Raw genomic sequence first — 24962 nt, 5'->3', positions numbered from 1 at the left:
CAAACTCTTCACTCTAGAGTTTGGGCCTTCACCAGCTGGCCCAACCTTACCGGCCTTGTCTCCTAATGGTTGCCACCAGGCACCCAGTCACCTCAGACTTATTCGAGGCTGCCTGGTTTCAAAGTCCCTATCCTGCCTATTAGGAAATCTCGCACCTTAAGTAGGGAGACAGACATGAAGAGTAACACCTTAGGGGAAATGCGGACTGTGGGGGAGTGTAATCACTAGGAGGTGAAGTTCCTGGGTTTGAGCCTGACACTGGCCAGCAGTACTGCTACGTTCTAGAACCAGAGACCAGGCCTCACCTAACAAGCTTTAAAAGTAGCAAACATTTAGCGAATATCTGATCCTATTACAGGTTTTTAAAAAATCTCAGCATTAAAAGTGTTAGAAAACTTATTAAGTATTACAAGCTTAGAATCCTGTAGGTGCTAATTCTCTAAGTGACTGAGGAGAACAATGAAACACCTAACACTCAAAGTCACGCGACAGGAACGAACACAGCACTTGACCCTGTGCCCCTGATTCCCAAGACCATGTTCTTTCCATTAGAGTGCTTTTTGGCAAAATGCCTTACCATCATGGATGACATTCCTAATTTAGGCAATAATCTGTCAAAGAAAAAGTAAAATAGCCTTCTTCTTCAAACACCTGTAGCTGGCATGGCTGGCTAGCTCTTCTCCCCGGCAAATCTAAATGGAAAATAAGACACAGGCTTTGGCGCCCATCAGTGAATGGTAAAGACGCTCTTGGAGGCTCCCTCCCGTGTCCTCTTCCTGCACGGTTTCGCGCCTTACGCGTGCAGTCTTCCAGTTTTCTGGGTAATCTCAGGGCAGTTGTCACTTGTACAGTCACAGCCTACTGGACACTAGCATTTGGTCAATAAACTGGATTTGTCACATAAACTGGTTTAGCTTGAAAAAGCTGGTGAAAAACAAGCAACGTAGCCAATACAATGACCGAGGCACATAAAGCTATCAGAGAAAATTAATAATAAGATGGATATGATGACCTTCGAATCTAATGTCAAAATACTAAAATATTCTTTAAATTCAAATGACAAATAGTCCTGGTAGGTGTGGCTCAGTGGACTGAGCACTAGCCTGGGAACCAAAATGTTGCTGGTTCCATTCCCAGTCAGGGCTCGTGCCTGGGTTGTGGGCCAGGTGCCCGGTTGGGGGCCAGGTGCCCAGTTGGGGGCCAGGTGCCCGGTTGGGGGCCTGTGAGAGGCAACTGACCTCACACAACTTTGTTTCTCTCCCTGTCTGTCTCCTTCCCTTCCTTTCTCTCTAAAGAAAGAGTAAATAAATAAAACCTTTTTAAAAATGACAGATACAAGGAGGTACTGCTTTGAAGACCATAATACACCTATGGATTTAGTGCAATGAGGGTGATACTAGTGAGGAAGACCTCACAGTGGGGCAAGTTTTACAAAAGAGGCTGGAAGGGGAAGCAATACATTCTGAAGGACCTGGCAAAAGGGAGAAAAACGAGGACTTGAAGAGCCTCATTCTCCTGTGAGCGCATACAACCTTGGTAACCCACCACGAAGTCACGGGCAGAGGTGGTCTGAGCGCGTGGGGGCTCTGAAATAAAACTCACTGGGTAGTAAAAGGAGATGGCTGGTCATTTGAGTGAGTGGGAAGTTTTATGTTACTTACTTTAATTGCTTTTAATCAGTACCAACAAGTGCTAAGGTCTTCTTGGAACATTATAATATTGAAAATATTTTAAATGCCGGGATTCATCATCTAATCATTATGCATTCACTACATAGTCAACAAACAAATGCCAGTTAGTTATAAGTACATGTCTAATTTCATTTTGTCTGGGAACATATAATAATAGTTGGGGCCTGAATAAATAGTAAATGTTATTTCTATTCAAACTCAAATAGTCTGTTAGGACAGGCTAGCTGCTGTAACAAACAATCCCCAAATCTTAGTGACTTATTCTAGTAAAGATTCATTCCTCATTCAAATCTCACTGAGATTTAGTGAGGTGTGTATGCGAATGTGTCTTACACGGAAGGTCTGCTTCATGCAGTTTTTCGAGGACCTAGGATCAACCCATTTAGTGGTTCCAAATTCTCCTAAACCCTCAGAGTCCTCTGAGGTATGCTATGTAGTCTACCAGCATAGGGAATAAAAAAAATATGCAGAATTGTGGAGATGTTTCAAAGGCCAGTCTAGATAAGATCCCCATTCTTTCCATCCACATTCCATGGCCCCACCCAGCTACAAGGGAGATGGTTAAGTGTTGTCTAGTTGCGTGTCCATGATGAAAAGCAGGAATATAGATATTGGTAACCTAGGTAGTCAATTCTCCTTTCAACAACAAGACAGTTGTACGGAATATGGAATAGGAATATAAAAGTACCAGAATTCTAATTAGCATGATCATATTGGAATTTACATTCAAATGAGTGATGTCTCCTTGTCACCAGTCACTGGAAAACCTGTACGCTTGTTCCACGGAAACAACCAATGCCTACATTTTTTAAAAATATATTTTCTCAGGAGCATGGGTTGGTGCTTTTAAATATTCCCAACAAATCTCCATCCTTTGAGGATCAATTTGAAAGAGGTTATAAAAAGTGAGTTGGAGCCAAGTCTGGTGAATGAAGAATACATTAGTATGACGATTAAACAATGAGGCTGTTTCCTCATGGGACCATCCCAGGCAATTCCAAAATAAACATCATAAGAATGTTTTGAGTAATACCGTCATTTCTGAAATAAATGTAATTTTATTTCTTAACATAGATGCCATGTAGATTTGGGGGAATGTGTCTGCAATTTGGATCTACGACTTCTCAGACTATTAAAACCATGTAGTGGAACAGGCAGATGGGTAGAGAGGAGATAGAGAGATGGAGCTAGAGGAAGTGGAAATTCCTCTTCCTTGTTGTAATGCAGGGCTGGGTCCTCTTTTCTCAATTTGCTTGTACTTGCTTTTTCCCGCTCTCCATACGAATACCCGCAAGCACAGAATATCAACTAAAACCGCCTCACCTTTTGAAGAGACAATCACTTATTCCCTTTTATTAGTTCAGTTTTATAAAAGCACTCCTTCCTCGGGGGAAATTTTTAATTGAGGACATAACACTTTCCCTTAAAGTCACACCGCATACAGTTTGCCAAGTTACATGATTTGGTAATTTGTAAGGGTAAAAATATTTCATGATTCAGAGCTAAAACTTCCAAATGCTGGACATTTTTAAGGACCTAATGACAGAATGAACTCGAATACAATTTCTATAAGTTACTAAAAAAGCCCTGCAATATAAGGGGCTTTTCAAGCCAAAGGAAAATGTCTTTAACCTGAAGGTCCTCCTCACTGGGGGGATGAGCACTTCCTCTTGGTGTTTGAGGGAGTGTGTGCAGATTAAACTTTCTGGTGGGCAATCTGGCAATGTGTGTAAAAGATGGGCAGACTTTTTGACCCAAAATAAGCAATTCCACTTTAGAAATGTATCAGAGAAAATCACTGGACAAGTGCTTAAAACTTTGGCTAAATGGGAATACATTATAGCTTTGTTTGTGACAGTGCAAGTATAAAACAAACAAAAACCCTAAAGGCATATTAATATGGCATTATTAAATATAATATAGTAAACCCACTCAATAGAATAATATTCAGTGGCACAAAAGGATGCAGTTATTGATCCTGAAGATCAACATACCATGTATAGCTAGCTATCAGTGAAAAAGCAGTTACAAAATAGGATGCAAGATCCCATTTTATATTGTATATTTCATTGGGGAAAATACATCTTCAAGAATATATAACAAATATTAGTGATTAATATCTCAGTGGTGGGATTTGGGGTAATTTTTATTTCTTCCTTTTTAAAAACTTGTTTGTATTTTTCCGGTTCTCCACCTGTAAAAGGCTGGTATATCATCAGGTTATAGTGAGGATTAGAGGTGTTAATACACCCAGGTAGTTAGTATACACATATAATGAACTCTACATAAGTATTTGTTTTTCAGTAATTAGGAAAACAACGGAGATATTTCCATTTTGAGAAAAGTGCTAATTACTATTTTAACTTCTCATATGCGAATTAGCAAAGAAGGAAAGATATTGTCATAGATGTTAATTTTAAATTAGGTCCACAGAAAGTGATAAAACTGAATAGAATAGCAACTCACCATTTTCCAAGTTCCTGTAAGAGGCAGTTAAATAGGCACAGGTTCTTAAGGCAGAATAGGATGGGGTTTCTAACTTGATAGTCACCCTCATAGCACTGAGACCTTGCGAGTCACACAACCTTCTGTGCCTCAGATTTCTCGACTATAAAGTGGAGACGACAGAAGACATTGGAGATGATCTAAGGCATTGGCTTTATCAGCCTATTCTGCAGATTAATTAAAATAACCCATGTGGAGTGCTTATTAGCAAGTGCTCTGTAAAGCTTAGCTACTACTATTATTATTATCATTATTTTTAATTACTACCTTTTAAAGTAAGTCTTACACTGGAATGAGTTCCAAAAAAATATCACAAAGGCTACAATTCCAAGACTAGAAAGACTGCAAAGTAGGACCAATGTGAAGAGTGCCAAAAAGGGGGTTGGGAGAAGCAAATATCTGGTCAGACAGACGAGTGGAAAGAGGTGCTGAGATATCACACAGCAGGGAATCCAGCTCAGGTGTAAAGCTTGAGGAGACATTCAATGAAAACGACTCTAAAAATAGCAATAGAGAAGGCGAACAACCATTTTGTTCACACAATCAATGCCCTATGTGGTTGGTATTGTTGTCCCCATTTCGCAAAGGAGGAAACACATTCAGAAAGGATAAATGCCTTGTTCAAACTTGTGAAGGAATTGGGGAGAGGAATCCTAGGCCCAACTTGAAAGACAGCCTGTGTTCTGTGACATGCCTCTTCTAGTAGCTCTGAAGCAGCCACCGTGCCCAGGCAGGGGAGGTAAGGCAGGAAGTCCCTTAGTAAAATGAGGTACTGAGTGGTGATAACACACCCCAAGTACCAGATCCATCATTCAAGGTCAGATGGCTGAGTTCCCAAACTAGGCGTCCCCCGACATCCCTGAAATGGCCCAAGCCAAGATTAAGTGAGAACCCACGTATAGGTGATTCCAGCTGAGGGGAACCAGAGATGAAGTGGTGGGGAGTGGAAGGAGCCAGACCCGTTGCCTGGATTTTTTCGCAGATTTTTCTGCTATCGTTACAAAACCGGACTTTTTACTCTTGTGCAACTCGGTTCTAAGTGTGTGTGTTTCAGACTCAAAAGGCAACTTCTACATTTTTCTTTTTGTTTCAGGGAAACAGCCTGGACTATACACTGTATCAGGGAGGAGGGCTCTAACACTAGAGTTCTGTTTATGCCTTATTTCCACTTTCTGCTAGGCCCCCAACTGGGCACTTTGATTTTCAGACATTTGCAACAATGTAGCAAATCCCTCCCATCCAAACCCCACAACGGCCAATAGAGGGCAGACTGTCTCTTCTTCAGACCTCCATCAGAAGCATATTCCAGTTCCCTTTCCTTCCCCACCTGTGGGATTCTTTTGTTTTCTGGGGTGTTTTTGTTTGTTTTGTTTTTCCCAGTTTAAAAGACTCCTTCTTGCCCAACCATCATTTCAAGTGCTTATTTTAGAGGCATTTACTAAAACCAAGAGACAAGGGCCACAGACAAGAATGTTCAAATATTTTTTTGGTCTGCAATTCTTCCCTCTCTCCCTTTCTCAACTCACCCATGCATGTATTCTTATAAATCATGCCCCCTTCCATGAGCTGTCAATCGAATGGAGTTCAGAGCTATTTAGATAAATATTTATAACATAAACACTACAAGCAGAGGTCCTTACAAAATGCTACAGGATAAGGGGGAAAGCTCAAGACACTTCCCGGAGGTGGAGGCATTAAACCACGTTCCATGTACGATTCCAACTCTTACATTTGTATTCAGTACATGTCCTACAGCGTCTATGGAATCTGTCTCAGTCCACTTTCTCCCTTGACTCCAATTGTCACCATGTGGGGCCCACCAACTTCCCTTCTCTGTCCTTAGACTGAGGTCTAAAGATGAGGGAATCCTTCTGTGTTTGAGCATCAATCTCACTGCCTTGGCTTCAGGAAGAAACAGCTACTTTGTAACAGAACTAGTTCACACTCTGGTTTCCAAAAGCTGCCAGGCCTTTGCGGGTTTCTTATTTGCCGCCAGTTACTAGGCTTCAAGTCACTATTCCTATTGTGTCCTTTGTTTCTTTGACTTATCAATTCTATGGCAAAGGACTACCTGTAACTTGAATTTTTTGAGCTGATACATCCATCTTAAGACTCTCTCCAGTTTTAAGTCTGGCTTGAATTTCCATAAGAAGTCAACCATTATCTTCCTTCCAGGTGGTTCTGCCTCTGGAATCCCAGGAAAGATGGTAACCTCCATATTGTCCCTTGCCTGTGTTCAATCTCTAGCTTCCCCTAACCCTAACATATTGCCTTAAAAAAAGAAAATAAGAAACACAAATAAGAAAGCAACACCCAATAATGATTATTACTCTCTTTTTCAAAGGAACGTGGTTTTCTCACTTCTGCATTTTTTCCCCATCACCTGACCTTGGCTTTTCCTGTTGAGTCCTACAATGTTATCTGCTGTGTTTTAAAAATGTCTTTATACTTTCATTTGAGCAGAAATACAGATAACCCCCTCTGCAAGGGTGGAAAGGGCCTTTTAACACGTTAACAATGATGACAGTTTGTTGGCAACCCCCATGGCAAAGTGCTGCTGCATAGTTGGGGTACAAGAAACAACCATGTTTGACGGTGTTGTGCGGCTTATTTTCCTTGAATTTTGCTACTATCAAATCTAGCACGTTTTATTTTATTTCACTGATTTGGAGGGAGAGGGAGCATTAGAGAAACATCCGCTTGCTGGCCACTTGTTTATGCATTCACTGGTTGATTCCATCCCCTGCTGGAATCTGCAACCTTGGCGGGTGGGGCAGCGCTCTAACCCACATAGCTACCCAGCCAGGACTAGCAGACTTAAATGCTGTATCACTTAGCACTTAACAATTACAGGCCTTAAGGTGTGAAGTCCTTCTGAGGTCATTTAACCTGACCTCTCCACAATTGCAGGAATTGCCTCTGTAACATCCTTGGAAACGAGTCATCCCAGCAGCTCTAGAAGGAATTACCTTCTAGAAAATGGGGTGTTCATCCCCCCTTTCCACCGTTGAAGATCTTTTCTACTCCCCTCTGATAATCAGTGATCATTAAGGAGCCTCTTCCCTTCCGCAGGACGAAAGCAGATGACTGTGGAAATGTTTAGTTTTCTGATGCCAGAGACTGGGGAATATTCCACTGGTTTCTTTGGCTTTTCTGTTCAGGATTAGAGTGGCTAAACCAAAATATTTATAATAAGTATAAATTTGTTCCGCAAACAGAGGATTTCAAAGGCATCTTTGTTTCCTCTCTCCTTACGCTGCCATGCCATTAACTTTGGTTCATTAGTCATGATTTTCGGGAGCCATTTGACTGCCACCTTCCTGCAGCCAGATCATTTGGGATCAGAACGTGCACTGGCCAGGCCCACCTCACACCTGCCACAGGACCCGACTGTTTTTTCCATGTGGATCCAAGTCATTTTTGTTAATTCACTAATTTTATCAACGCTGGTACACATCCCGGGAATGAATGGTGGGCCGCTACAGAGTCCATCACCTCGAGCAGCTTTCCTCACAGCTGCAGAAGCCAGGCAATGCCACCGGAAGCATTCTGCATCACTTCTGTTGCTTAAACAAACAAACAAACTGGCTTATCATAAAGAACATTAAGCAAACGTCTTTATTAATATATTCACAATAAATGAACAAAAAATAAAACCCACCATTTTTGTCCATGAGTTTAGGAAAGAAAAGGACAGTCAGATGACATTAACGATGCAAGAGATATACGGGTCCAGTCACGTCAAGACTTGTGATAATCCCGTATTTGGCCTTACTCAAGGGAGAAAAATTCAGCTGTTACTTTCCATTCACCCCCTCCAATAATATAGCACCTCGGCGCGCACAGCACGGCGACAAAACATACCGAATGTGGACAGTTAAAATTCAACTCAAGCCACAGCGGCCCCCAAGAGTCCTCCCCACCCCCCCGTGGTATATTTATCGAGAGCGTTTAAAGCACTTAATTAATTCACCAGCAGCTTCGCTGGAGGCGCCTCGAGCTTCCCGAGACTCCATTACATAATATCTTTTACAAAGTCTATTCCCGGCTCGAGTGGAAGATGGATTCTCATCCAGTTAGCGAAGGTTCCATGCCTTTGCTTCCCTTTCCCGGGGTTCGGTCCGGAGGGAGCCCCAGCCCAGGCTGCAGCAATACCCTCGGCCCCGAGCTTCTGGGGACCCCGTCGCGGTCCGAACTCAGAACTGGCTCCGGAGGTCTCGCCCTCGGGGCTCCCAGGCAGGCTACGGTGGGCAGGGCGCCGGCGGGCGCTCGGGACGCCGCGACTCTCCCTGCTCGCCCGGAGCGCCCCAAAGCCTGAGCCGCAGCGAGCCCGCGGAAAGAGGCGCGCAGAGGCTCGGCCGCAGGGCCGGCTCGGGGCTCGGGGCTCCGGGAGGAGGAGGGGGAGGAGGAGGCGGTTTGCTGGGGAGGAAGGGCCGGGCCGCCGGCGAGGGGGGCGGGCGGAGGGGGAGGGGGCCGGGTGGAGTGGGGGGGGCAGCCAATGAGCGGCGCGCGGCGCGGGGGGGCGCGGGCCGGGGGATGAGGTAGGATGGGGGAGGGCGCAGCCCGGGCGGCGGAGGCTCCAGCCATAAACAAGCGCCGGGAGGAGCAGCGCAGGAGTCGAGCGGGGCGCGCGGCGCTCACGGAGCGGACCTTCTCTGCTCCACCGCGCCCACTCGGCGGCTCGGGAGGCGGGGACCCGCCCGGAGGCTGCGCCGCCGCCGCCGCGGACGAGCAGAGGGAGGAGGCGCCGCGAACCCAGGCTGGAGCGGAGCGCAGCCGCTGCCGCCAGAAGTTTGGGTTGAACGGGAGCTGCCGGGAGGAAACTTTTTTTCTTTTTTCCCCTCCCTCCCGGGAGGAGGAGGAGGGGAAGCTACCGCTGGCGCCAACGCTAGCGGGCTCGGGGTCGGCGCGGCCCGCACGGGGGGCGGGGGCCTCGCCCCGCTAGGGGAGGCGCGCCCCGGGGGCCCCGAGGGGGGCGGCGAGGACCGCGGGCTGCGGGTGCTGCGGCGGCGGCGGCGCGTGTGCCCCACTCAGGGGAGGGCGCCCGCCCCGCTCCCGGCCCGGCTGCGAAGAGGCGGCGGCGGCGCAAGAGGATGTACTTGGTGACGGGGGGCAGGGGGCTGGCCGGCTGCGGGCACCTCCTGGTCTGGCTGGGGGTGCTGCTGCTGGTTCGCTCGGGCACCCGGGCGCTGGTCTGCCTGCCCTGCGACGAGTCCAAGTGCGAGGAGCCCAGGAACTGCCCCGGGAGCATCGTGCAGGGCGTCTGCGGCTGCTGCTACATGTGCGCCCGCCAGAGGAACGAGAGCTGCGGCGGCGCCTACGGGCTCCACGGAGCCTGCGACCGGGGGCTGCGCTGTGTCATCCGCCCTCCCCTCAATGGCGACTCCATCACCGAGTACGAAGTGGGCGTTTGCGAAGGTACGGCCTCCCGCGGCGGACCCCCTCCTACCTGGCCCACGCTGTCCTCTAGCGCTGAACAAAGTTTGGCCGAGACTTTCCCGGGAAGAGAGGGCTCCGCAGGAGAAGGGGCGGCCCCCGGCCCCGGGAGGGAACCCCCAGCGCCCCTCCTTTTCCTCTCACTGCCTCCCCCCCACTCTCGGCCTGCCGCGGGCGCGGTTGGATTTCGTGGGTGGAGGCAGGCAAGTTGGGGGATCGCCCCCCCGCCCGCCGCATTCAGACTCGCACACGTGTGGCCATTCGGGCTTGAGCTGGGTAGGGTGGTGGGGGCGCCACGGGCCGGGGGCACTGCGGTGCCACCGCGAGCCCCTGGGGGAACCCGACCCCTGCCGCGCTCCCCACACTGGCGCAGTGTGGAACCGAGTGCCGCACACCGACCGCGAAACCTTCTGCTGGCGGAGGAGACGTGTCTCCAGCTCACTCCCCGTGACTCCTTTATTATTTTTTCCTTGCTTTCTTCCTTCACCCCCTTCCTCCTCCGCTTATAAATCAATTTCGGCTCCAGCGTCTGTCAGCCCAGGGGAAGTTACATACGGTGGTTACTCATGTATTTGCCTATTGAAAACGGTCAAAGGCTTTCTCTCCTGAATGAATGGGGGGGGGGGGGGGGGTTGCACCTGGGAGTGAAAAGTTGTTTCTTCTAGTGGCTGCTTTTGGGGATCAGATATCCGCGTGTTTCCAGTCGCGTTGCCGCTTCCTTCTTTTGGTTGGTTTGACAGCGAGGATTGTTCTGCTGGGTTTTTCCCTAAGCAGTGGGCACCGCGATGTCGAGACGGATGGAAGGAGAAAGCTTAGCTTAGTGGAGCCTCCCCTCTCCTGGAAGAAGCATTGTGTTGGCCTTAAACCTGGCCCGCCTGCCTCGGCCCCGGAGTGCCTGGTCTGATTTGGGGTCTAGACAGAGGCCGTGAGTTCTTTTTATGGGGCTAATGGACAGGACCCGTGAGCGCCAGTTAGAAGTGGGATCGCTGCTGGGGCTGACGTTGGGGTGATGCTGTTCCGGGGGGGGGGGGTCATCCTAGTGCCTGAGCAGAGGAGCAGCTGCAGCCTCACCTGTGGGGTAGCGGCCAGGAAAACGGACAGGCGCCCTGGGCACCTTGTCCCTTCCTTACTGCTCACAGCCAGCACCTAGTAAAAGAAGGATTTATCCTGGAGCATCCTGAAGTATGTATGCGTTTATTGTGCTGGGATAGTGGAAAGAGGATAGCAACCTTAGGGATGTGATGGGTCTGTTGAAAGGCTTGAATTCTGCAATTTTCTTTAAATACACATATACGCATGTATATTTATACCTGCAGATTTTTGAGTTTGGATGGGAAAATCCCCCTGGAAGGGCTTTCTGGTGGGCAGTAATGAATAGAGGGCACACTTCTCAGGAGGGGCTTGCCCTGCACCCTTGGGACACTGGGTTACAAGAGTTCATTTGCCTGAAATACAAATGCTTCTCACCCAGTGTTAAGTCCCATTTCATAACGTTTTGATGTATCATATCAGGAAAAACGGCCAGGAGATTAACTTCTGCTACAGTTTCACTTGTTTGACTTCAGTGATTCTGTAGGACTTGGACTAAAAGATGCATCTTTGGACCCTGCCACTTGGGGTGTACAAGTTCCTTGAGCCAGCCTCCCATAAATCTACAAAGAACAAGCAGCATGAAACAGGGTTAAATGCAGTGGAAACTGCTGTGCTCAGCGAAGGACTTCGGGAGGTTCTAAAGATTGTAACCCTGGCTTTGTGTCTTCATGATACACTTCTGGTGAAGGAAATGTGGAGCCCAGGAAGCAGTCCCAGTAATCAAGTGTTTTGGCAACAATAGACTCGTGTCCCGGTCTATAGTTACTTTGGCAGTTTGTTGGTGAGCCGCTCATGCCTCCGAAATGATGCGATTTCTCACAGCTTCCTTTCTTCTGGTCACACCCCATGCACTTGGTATTAGCCTTGAAAACGCTAGGAAATATTTGTTGCCGTGAGTATGTCTGAATTCATGTTCTCCAGCAACACTTTTCATTTAGCAGGCCTGTTTTCAGCTACCAAAATTGAATGCCCAGGGCATTTTTGTTTTATTTTTATTTTTTAATTCTAACAGCAGCAGTCAAGTTGCATTCTGAACCCATGAAACCAAAGTTAGGACAGAGTGTTACCTGGCATGATATAATGGTTGGATTTAGATATTTTCAAAAGTGTGCCTAAAATTTCCATATTTCCACGTTACTACAAGATATATGAAAAACATAGCTTAAGTGAGAAACCTTTTTTCTTCTTTTTAAGAATTAGAGGATTCTTTACCGTGTCAGTAACTACCTAGGAAGTGCTGACTTTCCCTTTCGTTTTTCTGTTACTTTGCAAGAAATTTCTCAATGGCCAGTGTTTCCCTCAGTTTCCATTTTTGTTCCGGGAGTCACGTGCTGAAACAGGACCATCCCGACAAACCTGAATAGGAATTGATACATTTGTTCCTGTTGAAGTCTCTTTTGCTGCAATTTTTGCACTAAAATGACCCCTACTGGTTGTATCTGTTAATGAAAACTCTTTTGAAAACCTTTAATTGGCTCCACTGAGAAAACATAGTGCATGGTATAGAAATATCATGACTAACCTACCTGCTTTCGATGACATAATTTAAATACAAATTACATCGCTCTATTTGCCAACTTGCAGTGATTTTGATTTGTGTTGCTTCCCATGCTGGGTTTTTTTTTGGGGGGGGGATCATGTTTTTAAATCTAGTTCACAAAGTGAGTTAGATCAATTAGGGCAGAGATGGACCCCTTCCAGCTGGGGGTTCACTCACTGCCTCAGGTGGTTAAGGCATGCTGGCCCGTAATGGGCTCTCCATAAACGTGCGTTGGGTAAATGGCTGAGCAGTCTTCTCCACAGAAAGAATGCTGAAGAAGAAATACGTCCTGAGAGGTTAAATAATGCGAAGAGCCGGGTGAATCCTGTGACACGAACACTGGAACTTCTTTTCAGCAGCGTTCAGATCGTCATTAAGTACATTCTGATTCAATTATTTTTTTAAAGTTTTTGGTGGATGCATTTTAAAACATGAGTTGCAGTCTAAAAAGTGTGTGCCGGCCCCTTGGGAGGACACAGGTCTCTGGCCCGTTTCAGGTCACCTGGTGAATCTTCCTGTGCCATTGGCAATAATACTCACGTGGCCTGTTTCTTCGCTTGGCTGCCTGCCCCCAGGTAAATCGCCTAAAAGCCAGAGAAACAAGTTTGGATTCTGAACTCTGGAGAAGGAGCCGGTTGGGAGACCTCTTTGGGAGATCAAAGACAGAGTGTTGAAAAATGACTGAAGAGGGCTTTTCCAGGAAGAATGTTTTGATTGGACGGTGGGGGTTATATTTTGAAATAAGGGGGTGAAGACCACTTTTTCTTCCTCCTAATGTGGACTGGGCTTGCGCTTCAGTAAGGGGTGGGGCCAGGTGCAGGGCAGTACGATCAGTCTTCTCCCTCTAAGTAATCAAGGGCAGGTGACCGCTGGAGTTTGACTGAGTGAGGACAGTGACTTGGAAGCTGGTGGACGCTACTACTGAGTGGCTCGGCCCTGAGAACTGGTCGTATAAGATCCAGGTGATCCCTGTTGCAGATAAGCACCAACTTTCTTCCCAGTGATTATTTCCTCAGTGGCTTCATCTTTATGGAACATCTGTGTTTGCACCAGTGCCATCTAAAAACTGCCCCTTTCAAGACACAAGTCCTCCTTTTATTTCCCCAGGTATTTTAAACTTTCCTTCTCCCCACTCTTCATAGGGCAGTGAGTAGAATCAAGGATATGTTCTGGGTACTTGCACAGAACAGAATGTGGTGTTCTGATACTGTTGCCATTGGAAGATTATCGTTTGTCTTCTAATCACTGCAAGACAGTTGTTGAGTAATATGTTTCATTTTCTACCTCAAAGTCTTTAGGTTGAGTGAGCTTTTCCATGCTAGAGAGAGAAGCCAGCAGAGGGCCTATAAAAATGTATTAATAGGGTATGGGAAGAGAAACCAATGCAAATAAACAGGGAAATAATTAGTTCCTCCTGAAAGTAAATATTGACAAAACTCAGAAAGACTATTCACTGCACGTATACAAATGACAGGACTTCCTGACCTTCACTTTGACTATCAAGCTCACAGAATCCTCACTGCCATTGAGGAGTCCAGTCACATAAAACACTTGGAAAAGGGATTGCTGAAGACCAGAAAGGCAAAAATAGCAAGTCTGGAGACACTTGCAGCCATTAACATATTTAACAGTGACCGGGGCAGTCTGCAAGCAATACGTTGGCAGTGCAGTTGTGAACGGGTAGGTTAAGTTACAAAGAAAATTATTCAGAACTATGCTTAACGATGGGTATTATACCCACCTGTAGGAGGTACTTAATGATTTGGTGCAGGTTTCCGTGTTTCGTGGGGCTTGATTAACATGTAATGATCTGGATGAACACGGGAATAGCTTGGGGGTGCAGGAGGCAGGCATTATGAAGTTGGGGGAAATGGGTAAAACAGATGACCCTAGAAAAAGGTAACGGAGTAGGAGGACTAAAGAATGACAAACGGGAGAAGGGAAAAATATTGAATTCATCTTAGGGCAACTATGTCACCCTCTGAAGGATAATCCAAAACACATTCCAGACATTAATTGTGAAATTCCTGAAAAAGGTGGGTGTGTTTAACATCTTTCAGGCTCTAGCACTAACGTGAGAGATGGCATTACCGCCTTAGCGTGTAAATACCATCAGATAGGAGGCAGTGGAGTGAGGGGAGGGTAAATGTGTTTGGTGAAGCAGGTTCCTATAACTCTGTGTTCCGTACGGCCCTTGCAGTATCAAGATTTCGGAGACGCCCTAGTAAAGCTCAATTAATTATTTGAGGAAGAAACAGCGGACTAGCCAAGCGTGCATGAATAACAAACTAAAAGCCTTTCTTCTCAGAGATTGCATTCTCCAAAGCTGAATTTTCAGAGATCTGACTTGTCTTTGCATAGAAATCAGTCACTCATTCATTGATCTTCTGCTGGGGCTGGGGAGCAGTGGGGGCAGAGTCTGGGGACCCCTCGGGTGAGTTCCACACCCTTTACACTCTTTTAATAAAGATAAAGAATAAGGCAGTAAAAAAGTCCACATGATAATGGAAGTTCAAGCCAAGTAGAAGGGATTCTGCCAGTCTGTATATGTTTAGTTGGTGAGTGAAGTATGTGGTTAAAATTTGTTCTAGGAATCACAGGATCTGAGATGATCTCAGCCTCCAGTGGCAAAGCCGAAAAGGAGAATTGAAGTTCGCACTACGTGTGAGAGTTTGCGTAGGAGCTCTTTTGGGTGGAGGAGGGGACCCTACCCATTCTCCTTAGAGCCTGTGCTGTATAAAAAAAGAGTGTTTCCCAACATCTGAGAATGAGCCTGCATTCTTAACACTTTACTAGCTATGGCTCAAAGTGGCAACCTGCCTTTTGAGAGGGATGTTCTCTTTGTTCTGGCTTGTCCCACCAGGCAGATGAGCGTGGGCAGTGAGTGAACTGGGAGGTGTCCCTTTATTAGCATCTCCCGGCTTCACCCACTCTCTGCTGCTGGTCCCAGCCAATTAGCCTGGTCAAATCACGGAAAACCTCTGTGCTTGGGCAGGGCCTCCTCTGCCTTGTGGACAGAGGAAGGATTGAGTATACTTTTAAAGTTAAGAAAGGCCTCGAGGTAAACACTAGCAAGTGTTCATTTGGGGCCCACATTAGAAAAAACATCAGAAAAGATCCCTTTTTCATATGTTACAAAATGCACAGGTTTCACTCCCTTCCCCTGATTAACTGCCAGTGTGAAGCGTGGGGCTGCACTCTGCTTTTCCCTGCTGCTCTGTTTTCTCATCTGTGGAGTGGGTTAACAGTGGGATGGCTGTAAGGCTCAGTGAATGAATCCCCGTGAGGCACTGAGAAGAATGACTGGAGTAGACAGTAACAACAAAGCTACTAATCATATAAGTGAAACAACTGATACGGGCTCGTTATCTTTTTCTGCTTCATCCTCGTAGGCCCGAGTAACTGATCATCAGTAGTTTAGGAGTTTGGATTCTTAGGAAGGGAGTGAATTATTACTGAGTTCCCATCCCTTCTCCCAACACCATAAGTGTATCGAGTTAAAAGGTTTGTGTAAAAGCCTCTGAAGTTACCTGTTCCTTTTCCTCCTGAAGCCCATTTGTTAGACTTTGTCTAAATAGTTTCTACCAACTTGGTGTATTTTGGGTAAAAGTAAAGAAAGGGGGATGTGAAATTTTCTTCATTAACTTGTAGACATTGTAAATGTATAACCACTTACCTGTGGGCTAATATTTTATTTGAGAAAGCGGGGGCACCAAAACTTGCTATAACCAGTAATGTACGTTTTCCTTCACATGACATTCTGGGGAACTTGGCTCCTAGCTCTTGGAGTGCTCACACTGATGGCGACCCCAGGATTTGGCCTAGCTTGAGCTGAGGAAACAGCTTGTTTTGCCTGGGGCTCCACACCCACCTGTCGCCGCAGGTGGTACAGGGCAGGCGAAACCAGAGGTCAGACATCTAACCAGTCCATTCCTCGGTTCACTTTCTAGCCCTGCCTGTTCCCCTGCCATCCTTCCACTCATGCGCATTTCCTGAGCAGCTACTATGGAGTCTGGTTTTTGGCACAACATGGTGGTGATACTACCTCTCTAAGTCCGAGTTTGCCTCTAAGTCCGAGTTTGCCTATCTGGTAATAGTTATAGCTACCACCTATGTTTGCAGGAAGGATAAAATGAGAAAAAAACTGTGCTTCTGAAATTTTAATGTACATACAAACCACCTGGGGATGTTATTCAACAGGCGAGCTCTGCTTCAGCAGGTCTGAGCTGCTGCATTTTTACTGAACTCCCAGCTGGGGTCAGTGCTGCTGACCCAGGGACCACACTTTTCTGTAGCAAGACGCTGACTGGTTACATGTAAAGCGTGTGGCACCAAGTGTGGCAGGTAGTCAGACCTGCTGTTGTAATAATTATTTCTCAACCAAAATGAATAAGATAGGGGCCCTGCTTTCATAGAGGCCATGGTCTCATGGAAGTTAGCTGAGAAAGTTAATGACGGTCCAAGGCAGCTACAGCTGAGCCCGGAGATAAGCAGTGCTGGGCCTCTCGGGGGAGCTCTGGGGGTCCTAGCTCTGACTCTGACCACGAGGAAGAATTGCGTGGGGAATGTAGCACCAAGCAAGCCCCGAGGCGTATCCTTGTCTCCCTTCTTCTGAGCATGATGTTTTAGAAAATAGTAAGTAGGCCTTGGGGGGCTAGATGAACCTCTGGCCAGATCTCAGCCCTGTTGCTGCTTTAACTGTGAACTTTCAGCTTGCTTAGTTGTTGGGGCTTCAGGCTCCTCATCTGTGAAAACAGAATTTTAATGGCTTTCTATCCAGTAGATACTGTGGTGAGGATGGGAGAGAATTAATACACATATGTGTTCCATATGTTATAGATGTGTGTATGTATAACACCCAGCAGTCTTGCTATCAAATAGATTTTGAAAACATTAATATTCTAATTTCCATTCTGTTTTCCTTCCTTTCTAATTTTCTTCTGCGTTAGCTTTTTCTTTATATGTTTTTTTTTTTTTAATATAACTTACAGACCTGGAGAACATTATGTTAAGTGAAATAAGCCAGTCAGAGAAAGACAGATACCATGTGACTTCACTCATATGTGGAATCTAGTGAACAAAACAGAACTAACAAGGACAGTGGGGACAGACTTATAGATGGAGAGCAGGATGACAGCTGGTGGGGGGGGCGGGGGAGGTTAGGGGGTGGAGGGATCAAGCAAAATGGAAGGACTCATGGACATGGACAACAGTGTGGTGATTGCAGGGGGGAGCAGGGCGTAAGGGGACTAAATGTAATGGAGAAAATACAATAAAGATTAAAAATAAATAAGAAAAAAATCTACTTTGTGGACACACACACTTCCTCCACAGAGGGCTCAGCTGCAGAAATGTGGCCTCAGGTGCTTGGTGAAGAAAACGGGCCTGTGAAGTACTTAGAACAAGGGACCACGACGAGCCCAGGTTTCTGGACCAAGAGAACATTCGTTGGTCTGGCCCGGTTTGACTGGGCTTCCCAGCCCCACTCGTGTTTCAGTGCAGTGTGGACGTTTGCTTGATTTTGTGGTTCGACTCCTTTACTTCCAAAGAGCTATTGCAAATTAACATTTTTTAAAAAGTGACATCTTAATGTTGATGGCATATGGTTTTATGAAGGTGAATGAAAGTTCTTTTTGTTAAAAGTTTGCTGTGAGTTTCTGGACGTCACTGAGATACTGGAGACACCCAGGCCATGTCGGGAGGGCTGCGGTTACAGAAGGAGACAGCACAGGCCCAGCTGGCTCAAAGGCGACGGCAGGCTTGGGAGTGAGCAGGAGGTGGTGGCTGGCCCAGAGTCCATGTGTTGCTTTCTTTGATCCCATGTGTTCCATCCATCTTTTGTGTGGACTAATACTGCAGCTGAACTATGGATTTGCTTTGTGATTTACCTGGAAAGTCTTTGTACAGCAATGGAAGGCTACAATTAAGATATCTGATGTTCTTGTCTCCTTATTTCCTAACGTAGTTTCAGTCCCACTTTAGGAAGACAGAACTGTAACTCTGTCCTCATGCCTGGAAGTAAGTATTGCTTTTTTATCCGGTAAATAGGGTCAGAGTACTCATAAGGCAGATGCTTTGTATTAGCTGTTACAGAACAAGGAGAAAGACTTGCTGAAGATACTATCCTGAAAGAGTCAATAGTTGACAACTCTGTTATTTTCTTCTTGACAACCAAATCTTATTATAACAGAAGTTGATTAGTATTTCTACTAACTGATTAGTATTTAGTAACATGAAACCTACAAGCCAGATGAGATCAACTTCCAAATTTCAGGGTTTCATTTAAGTATATGTTTATCAAACTGAAAAATAGCACCCTAATTTGACATATGCAGGGAACATTGATCTTATGAACACTTAAAAAAGGAAATGAAGTGTTAATTATATTTTAAGGTGTTGTCCTTTCACATTTCAAGTTCCTGAGAAGGTTATTTGAAGAGTCTACTCCGGAAATTTTAGCTAAGTCTTTAGCAACAACCAGCCACTCTGGCTACAGCAGGTTTAAAAAAAAAAACACATACTGTAGGCTGTAACTAGAGACTGTGCCTGTCTTGTTTAGCATTTCAAAACAAAAACCATAAACAAACATCTCGGATTCAAAACGGAAAGGGATTTCTGGCAGGGCAGAGTGAGACCTGAGCCTGCAAAGCCCTGGTCTACCAGGGGTGACTTATTTAGCTTCTTATCCAAAGCCATGAGCAACACAGTTCACAGCTGTGATAAAGCAAAAAGGCATCTCAGTGTGGGAGACTTGTGATACCTCTTTTTTAAGACTCCCAAAGACCTGCCAAAATGAGGCAAAGCCACCTTGAGGAAGTTTGACCTGACCTGGACTTACAGTGTTAAGAGTCTGTATAGGACCACTTCGGCCCTGGGCCGGGTGAGGGGTCACCCGTCCAGACAGGGTGTGTGGGCCTCAACAGAGGGTGTGAGGAACACTCCATCATCTTGTCAAAGGCAAAGCTTGAAAACCGTCCTATTGGTTTGCACTTTCCATAGTTTGGAGCTTCGCTTTAATAATAAAAAAAAACAAAACAAGCGTAAACGACATTTACATTCTGAGTGAGGAAAAGGGATAGAGTGTAGACGGTTTTATCTCTGGAAGCCAAAGGAGAAGGATTAGTGAATGACTGAAGACTGGGTGTGCTGTTTCTTTTTCAGAATCATGGAGTTGTCACATCGCAGACAAAATTCAGGAACATTTATTACCACTATCTATGACAACAGGAAGGGTCAAATAAATTCTGTATTTTAATCAAAAGAATAAATGGATTTGTGTATATCTTAGCTTGTTGCAGGAAGGATTTTAAGCTGCTCAGAAAGGGGAATATCACAAAAATTCTTCTACAGGAAGATGGCTTGATAAAGGAGAAACAATAGCCGTGGCTTCCAGGTTCCCCCTCATCCGTTAGGAACTGGAATGAAACCTCCTCAACTTCCTTTGACTTGACTTTGCCTTAATTTGTCAAAAGGCATTAAATAGTTACCTACGGGAAGGGAAGGCAGGGGAACTGAACCAGATACCGTAAGGCCCTTCTGGTCATAAGATCTGTGTTTTTGTTGCAAAGGAGTGCTGGGCAAGAGTCAAATATTACCTGTGTTTGCAGAGCTAGGGAAGGAGAAGGTGGTGAGTGTGTCTTCAGGATTCTTTGCCAAATGCTGTAGACAAAAGAGCTTGGAACAGGTCAAGAGTTCTGCCATAGTTACCTTTAGCAGAGGGGTGGGGACGGTGAGACATCGCTATCTATCGGGAAGTTAGTGACATCTTTTAAGTGTTGGCAATCTTTAAGCTTTATTAACGGGCCTAATCTGGATTCAGTGTAGAATTTATGCCTCTCTTTTATGTCGCTGCTGGCCTGCTGCTTTTGCTCCCTCTCCATTTTCTCATTTACTTCATTAATTATTATGGCTCTGAGGTAGGTGGGTGACAGATAAGGAAAGGGAGAAGCTTGAGCAAAGACAGGCCAAAACTTGCCGAAATTCACATGCTCTTTTCTGCCTCTGACACTAGGAGGGTTGAGTAATTGCTGTTCCTCCGAATACTGCAGGCAGCAGCCAAATTCTCAGCATTCTTTTACCTTTGCTGCTGTTTTCACTTGCCAGGGAGTCTCCTGCAGGAGCAGACCGCATTTAAAGAAACATAACAGGAGCAGTGCGTGAAAGCAGAGGCATTGACCTGGATGGGACACCTGGATGCCTCGCACTGGGCGAATGAAATGATGAGTCTCTGCAGAAGGACCTGCTGTTCAGCCTGGGCAGCTCCCCTCCCCTCCCTGCCTCACACCCTCCCAGCGTCACCAAGCCACCAAAGCACTTTGGAGTGCCTGTGAGACAGCCCATCTTCCCTGTGTTTCAAGGACAGGCCAACAGTGAAGCTCAGAAAGTGGTCTCCTGGGGTCTAGAAAGTGCAGCCTTCCTGTGCATGTTTCCCAGTGGCAGGGCATTGAGCGAAGTGAGGTGCTGCAGACCTGTGGCTCTGGAGTTGGATGTAATGCGGGTTATTCTAAAGAACGTGACGCTCAGCACAGCCCTCGGTGTACAGCAGCAATCAAATTGCTTTGCCTTGTGGATATTACATTTTTGCCAAGAGCAGCCTTCCAGAATGAGGTGCTAGTTAATTCCAGTTGGGCATTTACTCGCTAACAAGCCTGCTGAATGCTAAATACTCCATTTGGGAGTGTGCGACATGAGAGAACTCAGCAGCTAATTATTATGTAGATCTCTTCCATGATTCTTTCTTGCAGTTCAATTACCTAAGCTGTCAGTCCCTAGAAATGTGAATTTCTTGGTTTTCTGTAATATTTTACTTTCTGCTCCCGAAGATTTCTTTTTTTATTGTTTTTGCTCCAATCTGGAAAGCTGCTGTAAGTGTGCTTACTAATTGGGTGGACATTTGTTGTAGTTTAATAGAAAACACTTCCAGTGGAGTACTGTGGCTGCTCCCTTTCCTTCTTTTCTTTTTTAAAGATAATATCAAAAGTTATATCCCGTTCCGGATCTTATCCTCTCTTCCAGGGTCGATTTCTGGACAGCTAATGGGAGTGGTGATTGAAATAGCCATTGAAGGGATGGGTGTTCATTTACTCACCGGAGCTTTTGCCTAAATAGATTTACTTTACTTTCCTTGGGTATATCAATAGGTCTTTATTTCGTTCTCTTCCTGCTGGGTTGGTGCATAGTAGCTAAAGAACTTAAACTGTAGGGGGAGTAATGAGAGTCTTCCTGCCTGGGGCTAAACACTTCTCTCTTAGAAGCAGCCAGGGGGTGCAGTGTATGTTGGCTGCCTTCAGATTCAGGGCTGGAAGGTCCTTTGGGTACTCCCATGCTCGAGTCTTTGGCTGTGGGTCAGCCCTCCTTTCCTGGGGACTCCCTGCCACAACCCAGTGCGGGCTGGGTCACAGGTGCCCCATAAGCCATTGGGAAGGCTTGCTTCCCTGTGGTCTTTTCATGCGCCTCCGCGTTCTTCCCAGCATGGGTGCACGCAGTTCTCCAGCTGTCGGTAACCCAGGTGTGCAGAGTTGGCTTCAAGCGTCTAATCCTCTGTGAGGAACCCTTGCCATAATGGTGTCTGAACTAGTAGGTGAGCAGAAGAGTTCTGTAGAAATGCTCGGAGGGGAGCGTTTGCCGGTATATAAAATTCATTTGACACTGTGGCATATGATACTCTGGATCAGAGAGTGCCAAGACTTCATAAAACAAGGATCTCCACAAGGTGTGGTACACTTGCTGGCCTATAAAGATGTGCCTGGGATGGTAAAATATATCTGTAGCATCAGCAGGTAGGCCCCTGGTGGAGCTACATGTGTGAGAGGTAGAAAACTGTGATAATTCCTTCCTTCAAGATGTAGGTAATTTGTGCCTTTGGACCCAGAGTGCGTGCGTGCCTAGGTGCATGTGTTCCATCCCTGCTGAGGGACCAACACAAAGAATACTGTGCACTGTATCATGGATGTGCTGACAAATTAAGTATACTCTTTACTCTGTACATCAGCAAACCGAAAATGACTTAAAGTGCTTTGGCTTTTAAATGGCCTCATTAACTGGGAGATCTGTGTGTAGGCAAGTGGAGTTCAGTAAAATTACTAACTTCATCTTTTGGTGATTGGGACAAAAGTTTGATTACCCTGAAGGCAGTGTGGGATGATTTTTATAGTAGGTTATGACTAAACACAGTTTTTGACCTTATAGAGGAATTTCAGATGTGATAACAAAGAGGGAAAGCAGAACTTTCGGGGGAGAAATGGAATACCTCTGTAGGAAATAAGCAAAATAGAAGAAGCCGGAGGTGTGGTGTTTGTGTCGTTGTTGTTGTTGAAAGGTGATTAAATTATTTTCAAAGACTATGTTGGGAAAAGGTGAGCCCTCAGCAGCCAGGTTTATCGACTGTTTGTTCAGAAAATGGTATCCAGTGCTCTGGAAGGAAAGAGGAGGAAGACTCTTTGCCAACAGCGTTCTGGAAAACTTGAGGGAGATAAAGTATTTACACGCTTTAATAACATTAAACATGTCCAAAAGAAATATATAATTACAGCTGCATTTGGCACTGAAAACAGTCCGTGTATTATATTTTTTAAATTGTGTGTGAATATGTAAGCATATGCCCTGGAGACAGAAATAGCTTGGGCGATACTGTTTCTGGAGAGAATGGAAAAGTGGAAGGTACTGGGAGCTGCGCACAGAGAGAAAACAGGGGATGACTTCCAGGAAAGAGGAAGAGTGGACTTTCTCTTTAGAAGAGATATATTTCACATGCATAGTGATTCCAACTCTACTTTCTTAAAAAAAAAAATTATCATAGTTTCATAAGCATTTCACTTCCCTTCGAGCCTCAGTAATTTGCATGTTCTTACAAAAAGCCCACAGGTAAGGGGGATTAAGAGTCCTAAATGCAGCATCTGACTGTTCTCCTGAGATTTGGTTTTCCAACTCTATTTCAAGTTTGTCTTCAGCAGAGGCCCTTTGAGAACTCTGAAAATCAGGAGGTACATTGGACACACACTGTGTAATATCTGTTGCTGCCAAAGGTGTGGGGGCAGAGCCCGCAACTGGAAAATAGGTGTCCTGTTGGCTTTCAAAAGCCCGAAGTTACCATAACATCCTTCTAAATGTGTTCTCATCCTTCAACCCTTACCATTTTATGCTGGTTCCTTTGTGAAGCCTTCCTGCCCTGCCCAGGAAAAAAAGCCCCCCCTCAACCCCCAGTGCCCACAAATAGCACTTTCTCCTCCCCTTGTTGTAGCACTTCTCACACTGTGTAGAGTTCGCATTTCTGAATCCCGGCCTCATTGTGATCCACTCCAGTGCCAGGATTGTGTGTTATTCTAGTGCTTGGCACACAGGAAGATCTCAATGAGCATTTGTTGACTAAATCTAGACTCAAGGTCATCCAAGATGTTATACAGAAACTTTTCCATCTGAACTGTTTGGTTTGCATTGTGGAGACGGAAACAAACAGCAGTACCTGTTGAGAGAATCCCAGTAAGAAGTCACGGTATTGCAGAAGGAAGCTGGAAACCGGTTAACCGGGCCCCATGCTCCTCCTCTCCCCTTCCCCAAATTCTTCTTAGAATTTATTTTTCCAATTTTACCACGATGGGTTAGTTTCAGCTGTATTTATTTTGGCAACTATTTAAAGGTATTTTATTTTTATTTGAGAGGCCTTCCCTTCCTGCCAGTTTGTCATAAAGGTGTCGTCTTTCATTCACCAGCCCTTCATCAGCTTGTAAGAATCTGCCTCGTGGGTGGCTGCTTATAACCTTCTTGCCACCAGGGATCGAGTGCACTGACCCGTTGAGATACAGTGGTGACCAGCTGCTTGTAAACAACTGATAAACAATTATGAATTACTTTATAGATGTTCTTCAGGTGGCCATTGACTAATTGATTATAATAAAAAAGACTTATATTTTCAGGAAATCCAGGATTGAGTCTTAAACATGTATGTTGACTGATCAGGAGGGAGTGTAATTTAACAGACATGTATTGAATTTTTAGTGCCAGGCCACTGTAGGCAGCAGCCTATTTACTGCTCCAGGTGATCTCCAAATGTCCTCTGGAATTTCTTTGGGGAAGGAAATCCTGAGCCCCCAGCAGAAGGGTGGAAGCCTGTGACTGTGAATAATAAAAGTGTCTCACAATGGTTTGAACAGGAAGTCCAGAGGAATGCAATATAAGGAATTTAAAAAGCAAAATCCCATTTGGATTTACTCCAAACCCTATGACTTCAGGGACTGAGGAATTCTTGATGACTCACGGATGGAGTCCTAACTTGTTGTTTAGCAGTGTGGAACTGTTTTTCCTTCAGCACCAGTCATGAACTCTTTGTTTGTTTGCTTACTTTCTAAAGGTCTTAAGTTGGTTTACAAATTAAGACAGTAAGACATTAGACACTTAAGGATACAACAGCAAATTACAACCTTTGGGTGGTACCTGTGGCACTAAGCCAAATGACCCGTGTGGCTTGGTTGGGTGTCATCCCGCAAAGCAAAAGGTTGCTGGTTCAATTCCCAGTCAGGGGTCAATGTTTCTCCCCCTTTCTTTCTTCCTCTATCCCCCTCTCCCTAAAAGTAAACACAATCTTTACAAAGAAGAAGAAGAAGAGAGGTTTGGCCATGATAAAATAGACAGGGTCATAGACACACAGACACAGGTATGAGCTCGGGCACCTGTATCCTTTCATCACTAGTGAATGTGCCCAC

General features: G+C 45.6%; 1 protein-coding gene across 1 annotated transcript in view; it reads left to right on the top strand.

The window, feature by feature from the left end:
• Positions 1–8781: 8781 nt before the first annotated feature.
• CRIM1 (cysteine rich transmembrane BMP regulator 1) overlaps positions 8782–24962 on the top strand; it is a 178487-nt gene continuing 162306 nt past the window's right edge. The window contains exon 1 of the mRNA XM_024552954.4: positions 8782–9614. Coding sequence (XP_024408722.3) covers positions 9290–9614 — 325 coding nt within the window. The 5' untranslated portion in view covers positions 8782–9289. The remainder of the gene's footprint in view (positions 9615–24962) is intronic.

The sequence above is a fragment of the Desmodus rotundus genome, chromosome 5, assembly GCF_022682495.2.
Source record: "Desmodus rotundus isolate HL8 chromosome 5, HLdesRot8A.1, whole genome shotgun sequence".
Taxonomy (NCBI): Eukaryota; Metazoa; Chordata; class Mammalia; order Chiroptera; family Phyllostomidae; genus Desmodus; species Desmodus rotundus.
The sequence above is the reverse complement of the archived record's forward strand: the minus strand, read 5'-3'. Positions and strand labels throughout refer to the sequence as shown.